The 24,053-nt window shown below is 43.5% G+C and overlaps 1 protein-coding gene across 7 annotated transcripts in view; it reads right to left on the bottom strand.

The window, feature by feature from the left end:
• LOC120529827 (phosphatase and actin regulator 1-like) overlaps window positions 1-24,053 on the bottom strand; it is a 269,957-nt gene that overhangs the window by 68,562 nt on the left and 177,342 nt on the right. For 5 of the 7 annotated variants that reach the window (XM_039754013.1, XM_039754010.1, XM_039754016.1 and 2 more), the window contains 2 exons: window positions 23,958-24,038; window positions 7,032-7,172 (listed from right to left, as the gene is read on the bottom strand). In XM_039754013.1, the coding sequence (XP_039609947.1) occupies window positions 7,032-7,172; window positions 23,958-24,038 (222 nt within the window). The remainder of the gene's footprint in view (window positions 1-7,031; window positions 7,173-23,957; window positions 24,039-24,053) is intronic. The other 2 variants (XM_039754014.1, XM_039754011.1) reach the window with 1 other exon arrangement.

Here is a 24,053-nt window from a genome sequence, read left to right as displayed (position 1 = left end):
CAGTAGGATTTCAGCAGTGACATCAAGTTCATTGGATTAACAGAAAATATGCAATATGCATGATAACAAAATTAGACAGGCATCCCAACACAGATATGACATCAATACTCAGCTGAGCCTCCTTTTGCTCCTTTGAGCCTCTCGACGCTGTCCTCCTGTAGCCTGTGACGAGTGTCTGGACTCTGATGGACGTATTTCTGACCTTCTTTATACCAAATCTCTCCAGTTCAGTTAAATCTGATGGACAGTCTGCTTCAAATTGTCCCATAGATTGTCGATGATATTCAAGTCAGGGGACTGTGACGGCCATTCTAGGACATTGTTCTTCTCCCTCTGCATGAATGCCTTTGTGTTTTGGCTCATTGTCTTGTTGGAATATCCAACCCCTGCTTAAGTAACTTCAACTTTGTGACTGATGCTTGAACATTATGCTGAAGAATTTGTTGATATTGGGTTGAATTCTTCCGACCCTCGACTTTAACAAGGGCCCCAGTCCCTGAACTGGCCACACAGCCCCACAGCATGATGGGACCTCCACCACATTTGACAGGAGGTAGCAGGTGTTTGTCTTGTTGTTCTTCTGCCATGAAAAGAGCTTTTTGTTCTGACCAAATAACTCCATTGTTGTCTCATCAGTCCAAAGCTCTTTGTTCTTAATGAATCTGGATTGTCTAAATGAGCATTTGATACAACAAGCGACTCTGTTTGTGACGTGAGTGCAGAAAGGGCTTCTCTCTCCTCACCCTGCCATACAGATGTGCTGAATTGTAGAACGATGTCCAGATACACCATCTGCAGCGAGATGTTCTTGCAGGTCTTTGGAGGTTGTCTATGGGTTGTCTGTATCCATTCTCACAATTCTGACTCTTCATATGCCGCTCCTGTATTTTACTTGGCCTGCCAGACCCGAGTTGGTTTAACAGTAACTGTGCCTGTGGCCTTCCATTTCCTGATTCCTTTCCTTACAGTTGAAACTGACAGTTTAAACCTCTGAGATGGCTTTTTGTAGCCTTCCCCTAAACCAGGAGACTCAACAATCGTTGTTTTCAGATCTTTGAAGAGTTGCTTTGAGGATCCCATGCTGTCTGTCACTCTTCAGAGGAGAGTCAAAGCGAAGGAAGCACAACTTGTGATTGACCACCTTAAATACCTTTGACCACTCATGACTGGACACTCCTGTCTATGAAGTTCAAGTCTTGACGAGCTCATCCAGCCAAGTGATCAGCATTGAGCAGTGACAGGCATTCAAATCAGCACAGTGACAAGGGCACACACATTTGTGCACAGCCAGTTTTTCACATTTGATTTCATTTCATACGACTAAATTCTGCGTCACTAAAAATCTTTGTTCAGAAAACACCGCAGTACTCCTAGGAAATGAAAGACAAGCCACTGATATCTTTACTGGTGAAAGGAGAGTCGATTATTATGCAGGCTGAGAGGGGCTCACAAACCTTTTCACATGACTGTAGATAGGAGTAAAAGGCACTGTATAATAGATAAATGGTAAAGACACTACATGATAGATATTAAAGGCATTATAATAGATAGATGTGAAAGGCAATATAAAATGAATAGATTTAAAAAAGGCACTGTATAATAATAAATAAGAAAAGTTACATAAAACAGACAGACATCAAAGGCACTAAATGATTCATGTATATGAAAGGCGCTATATAAGAGACTGATAAAAGTCAAAGATACTATATGACAGGCAGATACATAAGGCACTATATGATAGATAGATAGATAGATAGATAGATAGATAGATAGATAGATAGATAGATAGATAGATAGAGTGAAAGGCACTATATGATAGATAGATAGATAGATAGATAGATAGATAGATAGATAGATAGATAGATAGATAGATAGATAGAGTGAAAGGCACTATATGATAGATAGATAGATAGATAGATAGATAGATAGATAGATAGATAGATAGATAGATAGATAGATAGATAGATAGATAGATAGATAGATAGATAGATAAAGAATTCATTTAATTTGGCACATTTTGAAAAGGCTTTGAATTTCAATTTATCATGCATGTGCTGGAAGACTACAAGTCAGATTAAACACAAGTCCACCTAAAAACTGAAACAATCAAGGAAGTGCTGGACAACTGAGGAGCAACCTGAGACCACCAACAATCACCATCCCAGAGGTGCCATGACTCCCAGTCTCTGCTCATTTGATGTTACATTAAATGGAAAGGCTAGTCGTCCCATCATCAATTTTAATCTTCATTATCTTTGGATGATCAATAAAATCTATCTAACTATTATATAGTGCCTTTTCTATCTATGTATTTTTCTCTTTCTGTTGATTGGAGATGTGAAAGTGATTATCAGAGCCCACAGTTTTTCCTCTTTACCAATTCATGTGTTTTTTAACAAGTTCAGACACCAATCCCTGAGCCCACTTCATCATTCCTGCTTTGTGCCTGATGCTGCCAGGACAGGCTCCAGTCCCGGTGACCCTGAACCTCATAACAGGTCTCGTTTATAAGTCAGCTAATTTCACTGCACATGCTGCTGACTTTTCAGGTTACAATAAAAATTCAAATTAAACAAATGACCTTTTCAATTTGGTGATTATAATAAACATTTACAACTGTGGGTCGTGTATTACTAACTACTAAGACTGCATTTATGCTGATCACCATTTCTACTTTTAAATTCTTGATTTAGTCAGCCTTCTTTTTAGCTGCTATGGATTTCTAATTATTGACCCGCATTAACATTCACTTGCCATCTCAATACCCCAGGCTTCACTCCGCTTATTTTCCTGCACACTCGGCTAGCGCAGTTTTTGATAAGAAGACGTGGAATTTGTGTTTCCCTTTCTAAATGGCTGCTGGCGATCTTTGTTTAATTATTCATTCAAGCAGCTCAAAGTTACTATGCCCTTTTGGATATTTCTCAATTTTACAGCTTCAACTTTACCGCATTTAATTACCTGCTCGATATAAAAAGAGACTGAAGGACCCATTGAAACGAATGTTTGAAAATCAGGGATGGAACTAATTATATAACTAAATAAATATGGAGGGCAATGTGCAATAGATAGGTATGAAGAGTGCTGTACAGAAATGAAATGTACTACTTAATGTCCATCCATTCATCCAAACATTTTCTTAACCCAAAGGGCAACTGCAGCCTGTCCTGTAGCCTATCACACTGGGGACAAAGTAGGTTAGCAGTCCATCACACGGTTACTATACAGATATCTATATGTATGAGAAACGTATCATGTATACAAATATAAGATATTGTACTATATATTAAAGGCAGCATATGATAAACAGATGAGAAAGGCACTATATAACCAGACAGAGAGATAGAAGAGCACCTTATAACATAAATACAATAGAAAGACAGCATATGCATAAATAATTATACAGATAGATAGTGAAAGGCACTATATAGTGATTAATGTAGTCTACTGATCCTTAAAGTGTGAAGATTAAAGGTGCTATATAACAGGTATATACATACGAGAAAGACACAAGATAGATAGATAGATAGATAGATAGATAGATAGATAGATAGATAGATAGATAGATAGATATGAAAGGCACTATATTATAGATAGATAGATAGATAGATAGATAGATAGATAGATAGATAGATAGATAGATAGATAGATAGATAGATATGAAAGGCGCTATATAATCACTAGACAGTGAGAGATGTTAAAGATGCTGTTACGTATGAAAGGTGCTCAATGAATTATACGAGAGTAGTTCAGCGTAAGGTACTGTGAATTGCATAGAGATGGCTGCTGTGTTAAATTAATGAATTGATATACAAAGGCGCTATATAACAGCTGTATAGCCAGATGTATGCCAAGCTCTCCAGTTAGCCGTCTGTTACCATACCAGACGTGTCGCTGCGAGGAGTTCGTGTGGAGGTTTTTCCACTCGGAGGCCTAAAGGCGCACAGCCTCCTAATTGCTCTTGTCTTTAAATTGTCCTTAAGAGCTTTACATAACATCACTTCACTGATGCTGAATGGCCCATTAACTGGCAGAAACTCATTTTAAAAAATTGAACATGACAACGGCATCAGAATTTCAAGAAAGAAAGAAAAAAAAAGTCCTCTGTACAGATCAGGATGAGATGTGCCCCCTGGCAGCACGAGGACCTCATTGTGTCCTCGTCGTCACCCACAGCCCCACTCTAGCCGCTCTCCAGATGATGTCCACCTGTCTCTGTCTGGTCTCGTAGCTCCTAATCAGCGTTCAGCGAGGTCTGCCCACTCTTACACATGATGGGACAGCTGGGTCACCGATTGGTATGGAATGTACGAGTCTTCACAGCCTGTGCAGCTGAGAATTTGTCCAGCGGTCCCAGTCGCAGTCCCAGTGGAGTACTGGGCATTGCTGAACTACCAGAGCCACACCTGTGATTAATGAGGATCAATGGAGTGCCAGAAAAACAGATTTTCTTTTTCTGGACTGACAATAAGGTGGAATTGTCACTGAGAGTAACGCATGAGTAGAAGGTGAGCAAAGTGAATGAGGAAGTGAAATGAGCAGGATCCAATCAGGGAAGAGTCACATAACAATCACGAACCAATCACAGCTCAGTTAGGGTCTGCGTTTTTAAAACTCTTTCATTTCACCTCTCCATACTGCCGCACTGAGCCGGCGTTTTCAGAAGTGTACGGCTCTTCAGTAGGGGTGGTGTGGACGAAAGGTGAGAATGGAAACCGAGGTCTGCATTTTTAAAATGAAAACGAAGCCTAAGAGGAGACGGGACTGAAGTGTTTAAAATTTACGAAGGGAGTTCATAAGGTGGGCCCCCAGTCATAAGAAAAAGACAGGGTCTTGTTAAGGGCAAATTTTGCCCAATTTATTTCTTCAAACAGAGAACCACAGATACATGTAATACGAGACCCGCCATGGTGGTGATAAGTAGTCCTTGCCGTAGTGCGGGTTTTAAACTAATAATCTCGCCCCAAGAGTGTGCAGGCTCAGAACGAGGGCAGTTGGCACCGCCACTCCAGGGTTGACTGCGGTTTTCGGCTGATTGTCCGCTCGGATCAGTCAGGTGTCACATCCCCATCTCGGAGTGGGCAGAGGGTCTCATCTGCACCAATCAGAGAGCCTGCATAGAAGGCAAAAAGGGTGGGAGATCAGAAGGAAAAGGCAAAGGAAGGAATGGAGGTTAAAGAAGAAAGAAGGAGCGAGAGACAGAAGGAGAGCGCGTGTTAAAGAGGGATGGAGACTGGTAGTCCTGGTTGAGCCTCAGCATTCCTATTGACCTACGCTGGCAAGTAGGAGCGGCCCATTATGTGGTGTCTCCCAAGGACACCTGAGGGGGCTGGAGACGGGAGACGGGTGTGCGGCTCAACGTGGCACCCCATGAATGTGGCAGGCCTGGCAATGGGAGCCTAGACCAGGAATTAAAGGTTGTCTGTTCCTGTTGGCGGGCGTCTTGTACTACTGCAAGGTGGAGAAGACCCCAAGTTTTACAGGGAAGCACTGAGATTCGAGCTTTTAGAGGAAAAGGGCTGTCACTGGAATGTTAACCTCATTTTATGGTGTGGCGTACGGCCAGGGCACCTATATAGTGGAAGGACCGGAGGAGAGAGAGAGGCATTACCTCCCCCTGGAACACTAGAGGGCAGCCACACTGGGTTGCAACGGTGCCTGAGCTTGAAGTTGGGCGGCGCCAGAGGGCATTGCAGGAATGGCCGAGCCTTTTGGTGCCGCACTTCCTCCACACCAGGAAGTGCTGCCGGAAAAAGACCACTGGACATCTGGAGTACTTCTGGGTGTCCTATAAAAGGACCCAGTGGCCAACATTCCAGGAGCCAGAGTCGGGTTGAGATGGACAAAGCTTGTTGGTGGAGGAGTGGAGGCGAAGAAAGCAAAAGGAAAGTGGAAGAGAAAGAAAAAGGAAGAAGGAAAGAAAGAAAGGAGTTTTGTGCTGAGTGTTTGTACTTTGGAACTGTGCTGTGTAGGTGGGAAACGCGGGGGGAGGCGTTTCCCATGGGGGGAAAAAATCAAATAAATAAAAGCGTGTGTGTTGGACTGATGCCCTGCAGGTCTGCCCGTGTCGGGTTTGGGTGGCAAGAGCGCCCTCTGCAGGCCACAACGGATGATTTATTTGGACTGTTTAAACCTCCACAGATACCACAGATTATTTATTTCTTGCTTAGAAGAAGAACTTTGCTACGCTGCACTTTAATTAGACAAGGCTTGGATTTGTTGGATTTTAATAAAAGTACAGTACTCGACCCTTTTTGCAGCCACCCCTTGCTCTATGTGTGTGTGTGTCCTCCTTTGCGTGCCTCATTTCCAGTTCATGACTAATCAACGGTTCGGGTTCAAGAGGCTCCCGGATATAACAGGGAGCGTGGAGTTAACCCGGACAGCCAGAGGTGGCCAGTAGGACTTTACTGAACTCTATGATGGTTTTTAGGGTTGATGAGTTCTGAATGGCCAGGTCTCATCCCGATTGTCCTAACGTTCTCTCGGATGTGTTTTGTTTTTTCCAGCAGTGGCTCTTATTTTCCTGGTGGCAAACGGCATGACTGCCTCCCCAGACTCTGCAGCTGTCTTTCTTTTAAAAGTGCGGAAGTCGTCTCTTTTTTTTTTTTTATTTTTGTTAATGTGGTCCTCTGTATTGCTGGTTGAACGGGTCACCTGGCTGCAGCACGGAGAAGCGGATGTCAACGGGGCCGGGTGGCTGGTGGTCCGCCCCGCTAGCCCATTTCTCAATTCAGGGTATTTTATTTTATTTTAATTTCTATTGGCTGCTGCTTTTTCTCTCATTGGGCTCAGACCTCGTATCCCTGAATCTCCCTCACTAAACAGCGCGGTGCCATTGTTGAGCAGGCCCAGTTACAGCAATGGTTCATACTGTGCTTGCCTCCTCTTCTTCTCCTTAATCCCAATTAAAATCCTAGTAGCTGGCACAGACGAGAGCAAATGGCCAGCAAATCTCAACTTTGGAAGGCTTATTAGCGCTTGACCCCCCAGTCACACCTTGGACGCCTGCTGCACCCGGGCAGACTTACCTGTCCCATCCATTAGCTCTGTGTTGGGAAGCACCTCATAGGCGGCGTCTCCTGTTTCACAGTCTAACATATCGGGACTGGACACTGGCGACTGCCCGTTCTCTAGCTTCCTGTCTTCTTTTGTTAGCGGGATGTCTCCATCTGATGTAACAGAAAAAGAAGAGAAGCCATGAGCCAGGTGAGCAAGTGACAATCCAAGGCTGCATCTCAGTGGTTCACAGGTACACTTTGGGATTTTGGGGTGGAGGCCCCTTTGCTTGCGACCTTTTCAATAAAGATGGCCATGGTGAACGTCAAGACGCTGAGCCCCGGGGGGCCACGTGCTCACCCGGAAAGGAGACGCGGTCTTGAGAGATGTCACCATAGAGGCCCCGTGGTGCTCCTCTTGGTGTCCTGAAGAAAACAAAGTGCCTTTTAACTCTCCGCTTCTTTAGCAGGCACCAATAACAGGGTTGTGAAAAAGTTAGTGCCCCCTCTTTTTAACCTAGCTCATTGGGGGTCTCACAATTGCTGACTTATGTTCCCCTCTACTTCATCTCCTTATTTAATAATCTGGTCATTCATGTTCCCGTCTCTCTCATTCGTTATTCAGAAAAGCACAGCTGAGTCACATTAACATTTCTAAGAAATTTTAAAACGTTTGCCACAGCGCGTGACTCCCTTCTGTCATTTTGCTATGAATTCACCTTTACTGCCCCCGTAATTACATCCTGATGGTGACAGGTGTTGGGTAGTCATCTCGAGAGGACCAGCAGTTCACCCATTCATCACTTATTAAATGATGTATACGGAGAGCACAATACACCACAGCAAATCTCCGCCCCATTTTTACCAGCCATTTTGTTTTTCACGACACAAACAACACTAAACACTGAAAGACCGCAGTTCCTTCATGGTGTGAACCTCCCACCCAAAAATAGCAAAAAGGGGAGCAAAAAAAAAGGGCCAACCATGCCCTCTATAGACTTTCTGGGCCTCACACAAGGCATCCTAGCCCCAAATTCAAATGGCAGGCTTCTAACCTGCACAGGCTTAAAAGTGAGGTTCAGGTTTTTAAAAGGGGTGCTGATTAATTAATGCGTGCGATCAACGCACTACAAAGTTTGGCGATTACATTTTATAATGCAATACCTAAATGCATTCATTTACTTTGATTACTTTGGCTGCACTTCGCACTTTGTTAATGAAGCCAAGTCTATTAACAGCAGTAGCACGTTATCGAGGTGAGCTTCACTTGATCGATTCCTATGTTGTTCCTTGATAATGATCCTCATACGCCAGGAAGACAATCCTGAAGGGAAAATGCGAAAGCACAAATTGTCTTCCAGCTCCGTTGATGAGCTGCTTATTTCAAAATCAGTTTTTGATCAAGAAATGGAGGTTGACTTGACCCCATTGCAGTGTTGGAAACTACAGGAGGATAAACAGCCAGTCCTGGCTAAGACAGCTAAAAAATATTTAGCATCCGGGCCACCTCTGACCCTGACGGTGCTGGGGGGTAACAAGTGTTACAAGTTACGTCGAATGGATGAATGACACAGGCCAAAAATACAAAAAGTTCGGACGCCAGCTGGGTTGTCCCGTTTCACTTCCACAAATCCACAATTCCATAATAACCAAAAGTTAGCCATCTTTGGTGCACGTCTATGACTATAAAGGGAGTTCTGTCCTGCGGTTAACTGCGTCCAATAAAAGACCCCCCTTTGTGGCTTTGGATTTTATAGTGGTCCGACCCGAAGGGTGGGGGGGGGGAAGTCAGCTACTCTCACAGGGCGTCTTCTCTGAGCTGTGGAGGGGAAAAGGAGATGATGAGGTTAGCAACAGCGCCCTCTCTAGACTTAGGGTGGTATGACATACCTCTGATGAGCCGTGAAGGGGCTCCTCCGGCGCACATGTGTGACAGAAGTCAGGTTACTCTTTAATGCAAACGAGTGACTTGATGAGATAATTATTGTAATGAAGGAAAAGTACTAGCGTTACTGGAAATAAAAATTAAAAATATATGAATTACAACAATACTATAAAAGGTTATACCCACCACTCCAAAAACAAAAAAAGAATATTAAAAAAAGATTACTGCATTATCTTACGTATTGATTTTTTTTCTCCAGAGCCGTTGTCCACTAGGGTGGTGGCATCTCGTACACGGGTGCTTCACTTGTCAGGTGACAGCTGCTAAGGAAGTTAAAGACGCGTGTGGCGTGTAATCAAATCAGGGGTATGCATTTAACCCTGCACGTGCTGAGAGAGAATTTACTCTGCCCCCAAGTTTAAGGTCACAGGGAGTCGGCGATCAACACAGCAGCAGGACAGACTGGTAGAAAGGCAAGGAGCAAATGTGGCGGACGCTACGGTGCCCCACTGCAGTGGCACAGCGAATCCGAAAAGAGTGAGCCGCGCGCAATCCGGTAACACAAATATATTAATAAGGCGCCACTTTAGTTTATAGCCATCTGTTTGCTGCACTGTAACGGTTGCTACATATCGTATGCACTGTGCCTGTTTCTGCCACTTGTTTGTGATATATGTGTCCTGGGTATCGAGCATTTAAGGGGAGAAGGGGGCCAAACCACACCTGTGGGTCCTTTAACAAACGCGCTGGTGTGTGTCATAAGGGCCGGTCTATACTTCACACTCGGAAATCGTACGCACACGCATCATGGCTGCCACGTGTTGCCAGCATTCACTTGATGAAATCTTCCTTCATAGATAGATATGAAAGGCGCTATATTAAATACAGATGCAAATAGTACTATATAATAGATAGATAGGATATGAAAGGCACTATAGATAGATAGATAGATAGATAGATAGATAGATAGATAGATAGATATACTAGATAATAGATAGATAGATAGATAGATAGATAGAAAGGCAGATAGATAGATAGATAGATAGATAGATAGATAGATAGATAGATAGATAGATAGATAGATAGATAGATAGATAGATATGAAAGGCCTGTGACCTACATGTCCCTATACATACAGGATAGATCCAAAAGATAGATAGATAGATAGATAGATAGATAGCATGATAGATAGATAGATAGATAGATAGATACAGTTGAACAGTTGAAAAAATAACAGTCTTAATGAAGGTGTATTACAACAAACTTGGTGTCAATGTCAGTGTCAATTTATTTATATAGCACATTTAAAACAACATAGTAATGCTGCGGCCAAAGTGCTTTACAATAATAGAATAGAAGAAAAAAACAAGAACAATAAACAATAAAACATAAATAGTAATAAAATATATGAACATAAAATGAGATAGATAAAAAATAAATAGAAATAATATTATATAATCACAAGGAGGAATCCATCAGTATTACTGAAGGTCACTGAATGCAAGTGAAAAGAAGTGAGTTCTTAATCTTGTTCAACAGTTCAATTGTAGACGACTCCTTTACGTGATAAGGTAAAGAGTTCCACAGGCGAGGGGCAGCAGCTGCAAAGGCCCTGTCCCCCTTGGTTTTACATTTGGTGACTCAAAAAAAAATACAAGACAAGTGACAAGGCTTCTTAAAGGGACATCTGGAGAGACCAAAGAATGGTGAGATATGGAGGAGCCAGCACCCCCTTGGCATCAACCCTGAGCGTGAATGAGGTTCGAAATTCTACGCAATTCCAGTTAAGCCCAAATAACACGCTGGACTGTAGTCTGCTGCCATCTAGTGGATGAAATAACATCAAAAATGTGTGAACATTTCTATGTGTTTTGCCACTCTATGGTAACTCATCCATATTAATGAGTGGGGTGGAGGTTTCAACTGAGAACACAATGACAAACGAAAAAACAATTAAGAATGAACGGAAACCGAGCCATTCCTTGAATTGAGTGACAGTGATGATGATGTGAATCGGTCATCAGACATTGACCCGTAAATTCAAATGGATGCAGCATACGCCGCTGTACATTTGTGATTTGCCTGGTGAATTCGGAAGGGTGAAGCTTCATCATGGTGGGACAGTAGCTGTGTAACAAAAAGGGCAAAATAATGGCAATGGACTGCAGGGGCAGGCGAGACGTTAGCCCCCTAAAGGACAGTTCATAATGTGGCAGCTGTGGATGTCCATGTCAGGGGAAATGTGGAAGTCACTAAGCCTTGTGCTGTGGTAGCCTACAATAACATGAAGGTCACGTCAATTGCCCAGATCAAGCACTGACATTTTATCCTCTCATGTTTAAGCAACAAAGAAAACACCAAGAGAAGTGCACATGCTTGTACTATCCCCCCCACACCCAAGCAGTGCACCAGTCTATCACTCATCGTATCTCCAGTGCCAATGAGACCCACCACCATTGTGTCTTCACTAACAATTGTGTTAGAGTTGCATGCAGCCATAGAGCTGTGAGTCAGCAGACTGAACAGAAGAGGGCTGAGTATGCGGCCCTGGGGGGCACCAGTCCTCAGCCTGATGATGCTGGATTTGCCATGTCTGATTAGGACTGTCTAGGGGTCTCTTGGGCATTAAGTCCAGGATCCATTTCCATAGGTGAGTGTTGTAGCCTCACAGACTCAGCCTTCCTGTTTCCAATTGTGACGTCAGGCTGTGCGTAGGTGACACATCACAAAAAAGACATGTAATAAATTTGCATCAGTGGACACTCGACAGACCTTTTCTGACGGTTTGGTATTTACGTGTTTCTATTAGACATGAACGACATTTTTCTTCTTGTTTTTCTGAGTTCAAACATAACACTAAGGAGGTTAATGGAGGACGGGAGGTTCCAATGATCTTTTCTATTGTGGGTGCCATCCGTTGTAGAACTTTGTGGTGACAGACGCAGCCGTTGGCAAACTAGACGGGGATGCAGCAGGTCAGAACGCTCACGATGAGCCCTTGCAGAACGAGGTGAGAATGGAGGGAGGTGGGCTTGTGGTCCTCAGTCACTGAAGGAAGTGGAGACGCTGAGGTGCCTTCTTAGCTATGGTGGTAAAAAGGCCAGCTGCCAGCTGCACACCAAAGGACTTAGATCTCTTGACCAATTGCACTGTAGAGCCCTCGATGTGCAGTGGGGTGTGGACAGAGTGGGCCTTCCTGACGTCACCAGTCATCTCTTTCATTGTGTCCATGTCAAGAGACACACAAACACCAGTCCACCCATCGTTGTATCTCCATTGCTGATAAGACCACCCACCATTGTGTCATCAGCAAATGCAATGATGGTGTTAGAGCTGCATGCAGCCATAGATCTGTGAATCAGCATAGTGAACAGAAGAGGGCTGAGTATGCGGCTCTGGGGGGCACCAGTCCTCAGCTTAATGATGACGTGTCCAATTAGGGGTCTCTTTGTCATTAATTTCAGGATCCATTTCCATAGGTGAGTGTTGTAGCCTCACAGACGACTTAGCCTCCCTGTTTCCGATTGTGACATTGGGCTGTGCGTTGGTGACATGTCACAAAAAGGACGTGTACCAAATCTTCATCCATGGACACGCGACAGACCTTTTCTACCTGTTTGGTATTTACATGTTTCTATTAGACATTAATGACATTTCTTCTCGTTTCTCGGCGTATAAACATAACACTAAGGAGGTTAATGGAAGACGGGATGTCCCAACAATCTTTTCTGCCGCGGGTACCATCTGTCGTAGAACCTTGTGGTGACAGACGCAGCAGATGGCAAATTAGACAGGGATGCAGCAGGTCAGAACGCTCACGATGAGCCCTTGCAGAACGAGGTGAGAATGGAGGGAGGTGGGCTTGTGGTCCTCAGTTGCCGAAGGAAGTGGAGATGCTGCGGTGTCGTCTTAGCCATTGTGGTGGTCTTAGTGCGCTTGACTAATTGCACTTTAGTGCCCTCAATGTGCAGTGGAATGTGGACAGAGTGGGCCTTCCTGACGTCACCAGTCATCTCTTTCATTGTGTCCATGTCAAGAGACACACAAACACCAGTCCACCCATCGTTGTATCTCCATTGCTGATGAGACCACCCACCATTGTGTCATCAGCAAATGTAATGATGGTGTCAGAGATGCATGCAGCCATAGATCTGTAAATCAGCACAGTGAACAGAAGAGGGCTGAGTATGCAGCCCTGGGGGGCACCAGGCCTGATGATGCTGGAGATGATATTTCCAATTAGGACTGTCTGGGGGCCTCCAGGATCCTTTTCCATAGAGGAGTGTTGAGGCCTCACAGACTCAGCTCCCCAGTGAGCTTTGGTGGTGAAGTCTGAGCTGAAATCTATGAACCAACATTCTAACAGAAGACTGAGGTGCAGCTGACACGCAGTCCTGCTTCACTCCAACATGGCCAAGGAGGATTCCCTCCTATCGATATTCCTGCCTGCATAACTTCACAGAAATTCCATAGGGTGTGGCAGACATCCAAATCTATCAGGGATACTCGACAGCAGATCTCCACTCACTTTGTTAGATGAAGAACGCACTGCTACCAAGCTCCAACACGGGAAATGCTTCTAATTTTTGCCGCGCTACTCTTATTACAATTTCACGGCTTATTACCCTTCACAATAATAGCAGGGAGACTTTTTTTTTTTGGTCTCATCAAAGCAGATTCTACTGTATAGAAGTGAATTATCTTCTGCCTGCTGGCACTGGGCACATTTACACACTTTTTATTTTTTTTATTTTCCCCTTTGCGTTTGATCGTGTAGAGATCAAAAGAGCTCACCAAAAATTGTTGCCAGCCTCGCCGTCACTTTGAAAAGGCCTCTTCTGCGACGGCTCCCCGAGGACCGCCTGTCTCTCTCTGATCTTTGTGGGGATGGGTGACGAGAACAAGCAGAGGCGTTTAATCTCTGATTGGATGTGACAATGTGCACTCGGGCTTCCCAGGACGTGTGGACTTTTTGGAATCGTTGGGATGAAATTTCATTCAGATGTTGCCATCACATCACAGTTACAATGCCTATCCATCCACTTCTCCCTAAATTCACTAATCCTCTTGCCAGGTCATAGAGACCCAATGCTAGTCGTAGACAGGACGCAAGTTCATCCCACTGACACATAACAGGTTGTCCCACCACTGGAGGCAGTGACTTCCTGTATGATGATGATGATAAGGATGGCCCTCAGCTTCTTGTAGTAGTCCCCAGCCACTTTCATGTGTTGCATTCCCATCACATCACAGTCACAATGCCTACCTGCCCATATATCCCGTTGCCAGTCCGTCCTAACAGGTTGTCCCACCACAGGAAGCAATGACTTCCTGTATGATGATGACACACACACTTTTGTGTGTTTCATTCCCATCAACATCACCGTCAAAACGCCTACCCGTCCATTTCTCCATAAATTCATTCATTCCATTGCCAGGTCACAGAGACCCTAATGCTAGTCATGAACGGTGTTGTGGAGTACAAAATCTGTACATTTTGGTTTATATTTCTATTATATTTTGTTCAAGACAAGACAACAGACAAATTCAGGACAAATCAAAGCGTGTTTTCTTCCCAGTGTGATGCACGGCCGGCGTTTCAGTCTGGCCAGGACATCCCTCAACAGAAAGAAGGAGGAAGAGCAGCCTTTTCAGGGCACTGCATCCCCTGGGACGATAGATGGCAGCCCCCCTGGACGAAAAAAGCCAGATTCCCTCAGGGCATCATGGGACATGGAGTCAATTTCTTCAGCCCTGTTGGGTGCCGCCAGGGGGAGCTCACAAGGAACCTGGGGACTCCTACTGTCATTATGACCTGGAAGTACTTCGGAAGCACGAGGACGGGAGCCTGCAGTACTTCTGGGCTACTTGAGGAAGGAGGATGTGGCGTTTGACCCGGAGGAGGAACACTTACGGGTCAAGGACTATTTAAAGGACTGGTTGAGACTCAGTAAGGAGAGCCAGAGTTGGGTGGTAGAGTGACAGATCTGCTGGGAGGAGTGGAGGATTGTGATTTGTCATACCCGGATGGAGGTGGTACCCAGCCGGGACGCCTGAGAAGACAGGAGGAGGGCTTGTGCCTCCTCCAGACCTCAAGGGGGCGACCACCCTGGAGGCCTCGGGTAAAGAGCTGGGAAACTTGACCCTGTAGGGACCCAGAGTTACCGCCAGGGGGACCCCAATACCAGGAAGACCCTAGAGCTTAGCACTTCCACCACACCAGGAAGTGCTGGGGGGGGGAGAGAAAACGGGAACACCCGGAGTGCTTCCGGGGAGACAGCCGGCACTTCTGCCATACTGGGGCGTGACGGTAGGAGATTGCCAGGAGCACACCTGGAGCACATCCAGGTGCTTATTTAAAGGGGCCGCCTCCCTGCAGAAGGGACAAGAGTCAGGTGGAAGATAGGACAAGGTCTGGAGAAGGCAGGAGGCGGCCTGAAGAAACAAAGAGAGAGAAGGCATTGTGTTGGCCTGGACTGAGGGGTATTGGGGCTGGTGAGCATGGACTTTTGTAAAAAAGAGATGAAAAATAAACGTGTGTTGGGAGACTTGAGTGTGTCAGCCTGTCTGTGTCCAGGGCAATGTTCACAGATTATTGATTATTGTATTATTGATTGGAGAATTGTGGAGTGTGCGGTGCTTTGTGCACTTTATTTAAAAATTATTAAAGAATTCTTCTTGGTGCTTTTACACGTGTGTCCTGGACATCTGTCTGGCGGGTTTAACGGGGCAACAGCGCCTTTAGCGTCCAGACCAGTTATATCTCACTTTTAAAACAGCTGTTCAAACAAAGAAAGGAAGACATGCTGGTGGCTCAATGACTTCACAACCTGAGAAAGGATGGACATCTAATTTTTTTACAGCCTGGGAAAGGAAAACATAGCGACTTCTCAGAGAAGATAAAATGCTATTGTTTTGGAAAAAGGACAGTGAATTCATTCATTATATTGACAGCCAGCCAATCAGAATATCTAACAATCACATCTTGCAAAAGCACCCGGTAGAATTTTAGAATAAATATTCCTTATCTAAGGAGCAATATAGGAAGGAAGGAGGGAGGAAGAAGAAGGGACGAAGACGTCAGAGGAGAACAGTGTGACGTCAACGTGAAGCCGTTTCCATCTGGTCGTCAGAAAAGCATCTCATGAACAACTACGAGTGCGACATCACAAGCCGCCTGCGACATTCATCCTTGTCATCTTTAACTTTTTCGTAAGCTTTTTCTAAAGACTATACATATCCACTTTTCTATCAGTCTTATTTTCTATTATTCTTTGGTCCACTGGTAGTATTATTATTCCTGTAATAAATACCCTACTGCTTTTCACTTTCTATGCTTTGTCTTCATGTCTAAAGTGACTGAAGTAATAAGGTAGATTATTTTGAGCACCTGGTGCAGCTGGAGATTTGCCATACGCTGCGTGCTGCGAAGTTTATTAAGGCTGAGGGTGAGAATTCCACCCAATAGTAGTGAACAGGACGTCAAGTAAGGCATTCGTGGCTGAAAAATGGCCGACAGTCAAGGATACTGAGCCAATTAGATAAATGTATTTTTGTAGACCAACAGTAATACAGTATTTAGGTCTGAGATATCATTAAAACATAGTCTGTTGTTCATGCTGATAAGTAAGTCTCTTGAAGTGCTAAGAGAGTGACAGGTTGTGTTATTCCTAAAGCACTTGTGTGGTTTATAGTTCCAGAGGTTAACCAGCTGTGTGTTTGTGTGTCATTCATGGGGCACTGTCGTTATTAGGGTCTGTGTGTGTGTGTGTGTGTTAATCTTAAAGTGCAACAGTAGACCAACCCAGTAATGAACTTGACGAGTACACTTACCCTTGAAGAAAACAGGTAAAAGGAAAGTAGAGGGAAATACTACGATAATACTGACGGGATGCCAGTCCATTCCACTCACACATAACAAGTTGTCCTACCACAGGAGGCAATGACTTCCTGTATGATGTTGACCCTCGGCCTCTTGTGGTTCCCAACCACTTTAGTGTGTTGCATTCCCATCACATCACAGTTACAATGCCTATCCACCCATTTATCCGTAAACTCACTGATCCCGTTGCCAGGTCACAGAGACCCATTGCCAGTTGTAGATGGGATGCCAGTCCATCCTAACAGGTTGTCCCACCACAGGAGGCAATGACTTCCTATATGATGTTGGCCCTCAGCCTCTTGTGGTCTCCGGCCACTTTTGTGTGTTGCATTCCCATCACATCACCGTCAAAACGCCTATCCGTCCATTTCTCCCTAAACTCATTCATTCCATTGCCAGGTCAAAGAGACCAAATGTGAGCCTAGGATGGGATGCCAGTCCATCCCTCTCACACATAATGAGTTGTCCTACCACAGGAGGCAATGACTTACTGTATGATGATGATGATGGGCCTCAGCCTCTTGTGGTCCCTGCATTCCCCATCAGAGAACAGTAATTCTTAACTGTTAAATACAATACGTGACGTGTAAAGAAGAATAATGCAGTGTGACATACAACACGAGTGCACCTTCATGATTACTGTTTTGATGTGACGCGTGGCACGGTGCGCCATGAAGAGTGATGAGGTGCAAAGTACAGAGCTCCATCTTCACTGAAAGCTCTCCAAATATGTCCAAGCAGTGCTTGTGGTCAGCCTATCAGCACAATTCATCCTCCAAGCCCCACCCACCCACGACAGTTCCTTATTGAATGAAAAGTACACACCCTGGAGGAGGAGCTTAATAGAGCAAGTACCAGGTAGTACAAATGGTCTGAGTTTCTGTGGTGGGAAGGTTCGAAAAGTTTCTTAGTTTCTACATAGTTCCGGAAAAATTTTCCTGTAATGGGAAGCGCCGAACGAGCGCGAATGTTGCTTTTATGTTCTAAGACCCTGCTATGGAGGCACCATGGACTTTTACCAATGTCAAAACTATGGATGGGGCAAAATGAAATGTAAAGTGTCAGCGTCTAGACGCTTCAGTGGTAAAGCGCACACGGAAGTGCCGCTGGTGCATCACACATTCGCTTGCCTCCCCATCACTACGGCGCACTACTCACCGTTTCCATCTTGTGAAATTCTAATTGGTTTGAATTAATGGGGGGGATCCCCTGTGAAGTTCAAGTCACTTCAAAACAATGTAGGGGAGTTCCCCCCACCCCGGGCAATCCCAAATCTTGTCAAAAGTGTTAAACCACGCCCCCAGAGGCGGGGACTAGAGCAATTTCCTGTAAAGGAGAGCAGAGGGCCCAGCCAGAGACATTACAGTTCTGGTCAACAGCTGTACAAATTGTATGGGAAGGAAAATGGAGGGTCCTGAGATGAAAGAGTTTGAAAAAAAAATGTGATCTCCATCTTGGTGGTCCATACTGATAAAGAGATAACATTAAAGTACAGTAACTAGAGAGACAGGGAGAGAGGAAACTGAAACAATCAGTATGATAATAGATAGGAAAGGAGCTAAAATACATGAACAGTTATAAAGGACAATGCATCAAAAAGACAGATCGAGGTGAAAGGCACTATATAATAGAGAGATGTTAAAGGAACTATAGAAGAGATTATAGAAAACCTCCAATGTAATAGATAACAGAAGGCACTGTAAAACAGAAATAAAAATAAAATGTACTATGTAAATAGATAAATGATATTAAATACACTATATAATAACTAGATAGACTGACAGAAAAGGTGCAATAATACAGAAATGTGAAGGGCATTACATACAGTTAAATGAAAGACAGATAGGAAAGGCACTATATGATGAATAGATAACATAAAATGCACATAATGCAGATGATATCTGTTGTGTTCCTTCCAACTCCAACAAATAATAACTACAGAGGCACAGGTAATTCAACGTGCTCTTTACTCAATTTCGGATGTGTGTGTACAACACTTCCTTTTTCCCACAAGGCTAAGCACACAACATTTCTTTATGTAAATTAAGTTATTAACATTGCTAATTAACAAAGGCAAGATACATAACATACTCCTCCCCCCTTAAAAGAAAAGTGCACATTTTGTTTAGCACGAGAACAATAAATCCAATAAATCCGAGTTGACTCCTTTTTTTTTTTTTTTTTAAAGAAAGAGTAATTTACTGTCCCATTCTTAAAAGTGAGTCTTATAAATTTAGACGGTTAGGAGGTTGTCTATGTCGAGCAGGATAACGACGTTCAGTGTGAGCATCTGTTGAAATTGAAATAGTTGAGGGAGATTTTGTAGATTTTCTAGCTGACTCTTCCTCATTCACAGGAGGTGATGGGGTTTCTGATACTTCCATAGGTGGCACTTCATCCTCAGTAATAGGACACTGATTTTCACTAACATCATAATTCAATTCAGGACAATCTACATCTGGTGGCTCAGTGGGTGCTGGGATGCCTGCAACAATTGATCCACATGTCTTCGCCAAACAGTACCATCAGCAGTGCGGACAGTGTAAGAAACAGGTCCACTCTGACTGATTACGGTGGCAGGAACCCATTTGGATTTGTGATTAAAACCTCGAGCCAATACAGTGTCATCCGGACGAAAGACTCTGTCTTTTGCTTTCTTGTCTCGATGTTCAATTTGCTTTTGTTGATGATGATGTACCACTTGTTTTGTTTCTGGTGGCTTTAGCAAATCAAAATTGTATGAAGTTGTCTTTTCATCATTAGGATGGCAGGTGAAACTTTAGTTGTGCTGTGCTCAGAATTCCGATAAGACAGTAAGAACTGGTTCAAACGTGTATGAAGAGAGCCTTCATTTTGCGATGCCTTCAGTGAATGCTTCATTGTCTGAACGAACCTTTCTGCTAAACCATTTGTGGAAGGATGGTGTGGTGCAGAGTGAATGTGCGAATTCCGTTGACTTGTAGGAAAGTGGCAAATTCCTGTGACACAAACTGAGGACCGTTATCACTCACAAGTTGCTCTGGGAAGCCATAACGACAGAATAATTCCTCCAACTTTTCCATTGTTTTAACAGCAGTTGTTGAGTGCATAACAGCAACCTCTGGCCACTTACTATAGGCATCTACAACCACCAGGAACATCTTTTCCTCAAAGGGACCTGCAAAATCCACATGGATGCGCTGCCAAGCCCTTTCAGGCCAGTCCCATGGGTGAAGTGGTGCCAGCTGTGTGCCAGCTGTGGGGCATTCTAATCTTCTGACAAGAAGAACATGCCTTGGCCCTCTCCTCAATATGTTCATCTATTCCTGGCCACCAAAAATAACTTCTTGCAATCTCCTTCATGCGGACAATACCAACATGACTTGCATGTAGCTGCTGGATTAAAAGTTTCTGCAGTGGTGGTGGAATGATGACACGGCGACCCCAAAGAAGGCAACCTGCCTGCACAGACAGTTCACTTTTCCTAAAAAGGTAGGGTTTTAGTTCTGGTAAAGTACTAGGACTTTTACCAGTAAGAACCATGTCCATTACTTTAGACAGTACTGGATCATTTCGAGTGAATCGTTTTACTTGATTTGAGGTCACAGGTGTCTCATTTACCTGCTTAAAATAAAATATATCCATCTCTGGGCTTTCTGAACAGGTAACTGGCAAGGGTAAACGTGAGAGTCCATCTGCGTTGGAATGCAACTCAGACTTGCGGTATTTGATATCATATGTATGGGCTGATAAAAGTAATGCCCATCTTTGCATTCGACTAGCTGCTAGAGATGGTATACCAGTATGAGGTCCGAAGATGGTAGTAAGGGGTCGATGGTCTGTAAGAAGGGTAAACTTTCTCCCAAATAGGTACTGATGAAATTTGCGAATTCCAAAAATTATTCCCAGTGCCTCCCTCTCAATTTGTGCATAATTACCTTCAGCTTTATTCAATGTACGTGAAGCAAAAGCAATTGGTTTCTCCACACCGGAGGGCATAATGTGTGAAATCACTGCACCAACTCCATATGGAGAAGCATCACAGGCAAGCTGCAGTGGCAGTGTGGGGTCAAAATGTGTGAGAACATCAGATTTTATGAGAGCGTCCTTTGCTTTGGCAAAAGTTTTTCTACATTCTTCTGTCCACTTCCAAGCTTTGTTTTGACATAACAACTGATGCAATGGCCTCAAAAGAGTTGCCAAATTTGGAATAAATTTTCCATAATAGTTGAGAAGTCCCAGAAATGAACGTAATTGGCTTACATCCTGAGGAGCAGGTGCATCAACAATTGCTTTAACTTTTGAGGGTGCTTTGTGCAGTCCACAAGCATCTATTACATGTCCCAAATATTCTATAGAGGATTTGAAAAATTCACATTTATGCTTGCGAACCCTTAGGCCATATTCTTTTAGGCGTTGAAGAGTGGCATCCAGGTGCTGAAGGTGCTCTTCTTCATTTCTTCCCGTCACAAGGATGTCATCCAAATAACACTGGACCCCAGGAAGCCCACTTAAGATTTGGTCCATTGCTCTTTGGAATAGAGCTGGAGCTGAGGTGATTCCAAAGGGTAGGCGGCAGTAACGGAAGAGGCCCTTAGGGGTCACAATAGTTAGCAATTCTCTCGACTTTAGTTCAACATGCATTTGGAGATATGCCTGGGACAGGTCTATTTTGCTGAATTTCTGTCCTCCAGCAAGGCCAGCAAACAGATCATCTATATGCGGAAGTGGATACTGTTCTACAGACAACACAGGATTTATGGTCACCTTAAAGTCCCCGCATATACGTACTGATCCATCTTTTTTAATCACAGGTACAATAGGAGTAGCCCATTCGCTTACACCCACAGGTTCCAGAACACCAGACGTAACTAAGGAATCCAGTTCAGCTTCAACCCTTGGTCGAATAGCATAGGGAATTGGTCGGGCCTTCAGAAATTTTGGTTGACTGTTAGGTTTAGTGGCAAGTCTGACAGTGATGTCCTTCATGCTCCCTAGTTCACCAGAAAACAACTCAGCATGTCTGTCAAGTACTGCATCCAACTTTGTTTCTCCTCTGAGCAGCATACAAACATTTGGCCAATCCAATGTGATTTTTTTTAACCATGATCTTCCTAATAATGATGGGTAATCTCCTCCCACTACATAAAGTGGTAAAGTGGCTTTCTGCCCATTCAATTGAACAGTCACCTTTATCAGGCCTCTCACATTCACAGGTTCACCTGTATATGTTTTTAACACTATATTAGTTTCCTTTAGTGGAAGGTGCCTCAGGAACGTGTAGTACGTTTTATCCGACACGAGAGAAACAGCCGCCCCTGTGTCCACTTCCATGCATACTTTTTGTCCTTCCAACAATGGAAATACCTGGTATCCCTGTGAGCCACCTTCAAGACTCAAAATATTTAAAAACACTTCATCTTCAGATGTGTCACTTCCTAATGTCATTTCTGATTCTTGCGGTTGCAGCAAATGAACTTTTTTCTTTTGACTAAATGCTGCCTTTTTACTTTCATGTCTATAATATCTCTCCGTAGCTTTCTTGGATTTACATGCTCTCTCGATGTGACCTTTTTTCCACAACTCCTGCAGTCTAGGTCTTTAAACCTGCACTCTGAAGCTAAATGACCTTGTCTTCCACAACGATAGCACGGCCCTCTACCAGCGTCCTTGCTCTTTATATTTACTTTATGAATTTGCCCAGTTATGCTTAACTGCTGAGCCTCTTTAGCTGCCATTTCCATGGACACACTTATTTCAATTGCCTTTGCAAGGGTTAGGGCACTTTCTGTCAGAAGCCGTTTTTGTATGGCTTCACTTCTCAGTCCACATACCAGCCTATCACGGATTGTGTCATTGAGTACTTCATTGAATTCACAATGTTCAGATAACTTCCTTAGTGCTGCCACAAACATTGTTACTGATTCCCCTTCCTCTTGATTTCTCTTGTGGAATCTAAACCGTTCAGCAATTACTAATGGCTTTGGTGAAAAATGAGCACTCAAAATTCTAACAATCTGAGGATATGATTTTTCTCCAGGCTTATCTGGTTGCACAAGACAACGCAGTAAGTTAAACGTTTTTGCGCCCATGACACTCAAAAAAGTAGGAACTAATTTTACATCGGTAATATCGTTTGCTTTAACAAAGCACTCAAAGCGCTCCGTATACGAATTCCACTGCTCCACGTTCTCATCGAAAGGTCCAATTACTCCGATAACGCCAGCCATCTCGAACTTGTAATCGAATCACAGTCACTCTTACATCACAATAAGGCGATTTAACTTTCGAAGAAACTTCTTTTACAATTATCCGTACTCACGGTTTCTTCTCTGCTCCTGCCACGCTTCCTTTGCGGCAACCAACAGCGTCTCTTTTTTTTTGATTTATCGTCACCGTTTCTTAATGGAGTATTATTCGTTGCTTCTTTACAATTATTTCCATGCACCGTGTGAATTCAGACTTCCTCGTCGCCACTTTTTGTTGTGTTCCTTCCAACTCCAACAAATAATAACTACAGAGGCACAGGTAATTCAACGTGCTCTTTACTCAATTTCGGATGTGTGTGTACAACACTTCCTTTTTCCCACAAGGCTAAGCACACAACATTTCTTTATGTAAATTAAGTTATTAACGTTGCTAATTAACAAAGGCAAGATACATAACAATATCAATTAAAGGTGCAATTTATAAAATAGAAATACAAAGACATTATATGACAGACAGACTACAGACAAAAGTCTGAAATACAGAATGAGGGACACATAGAAAGTGGATTGTGATGTCACGACCCTCAGGAGACACATCCATATCAACAGGAACAACAAAATAGCAGTGAGTGTGAAAACCAAAATACAGATTAGATTAGATTAGATAGATAGATAGATAGATAGATAGATAGATAGATAGATAGATAGATAGATAGATAGATAGATACTATATAATAGATAGATAGATGAAAGATAGATAGATAGATAGATAGATAGATAGATAGATAGATAGATAGATAGATAGATAGAGTGAAAGGCACTATATAATAGATAGATAGATAGATAGATAGATAGATAGATAGATAGATAGATAGATAGATAGATAGATAGATAGATAGATAGATAGATAGATAGATAGATAGATAGACTTCAGTGCATATTTTTAAAGGTGCCACTTGCTGCGTGTTGGACCCCCACATACCAAAGCCCTGACCCTCACTCACCTTTTTCAAAGATCTCTCTCAGGACGCCCCTCTTGATCAGCTCTTCTCTGCTTTGCCTCACAGAAATTTTTCTTTCCAAGGCTAGAATATAAAAAA

This window comes from Polypterus senegalus, chromosome 5 (assembly GCF_016835505.1).
Source record: "Polypterus senegalus isolate Bchr_013 chromosome 5, ASM1683550v1, whole genome shotgun sequence".
NCBI classification, from domain to species: Eukaryota; Metazoa; Chordata; class Cladistia; order Polypteriformes; family Polypteridae; genus Polypterus; species Polypterus senegalus.
Note: the sequence above shows the minus strand (reverse complement) of the source record. Positions and strands in the feature narration are given on the sequence as shown.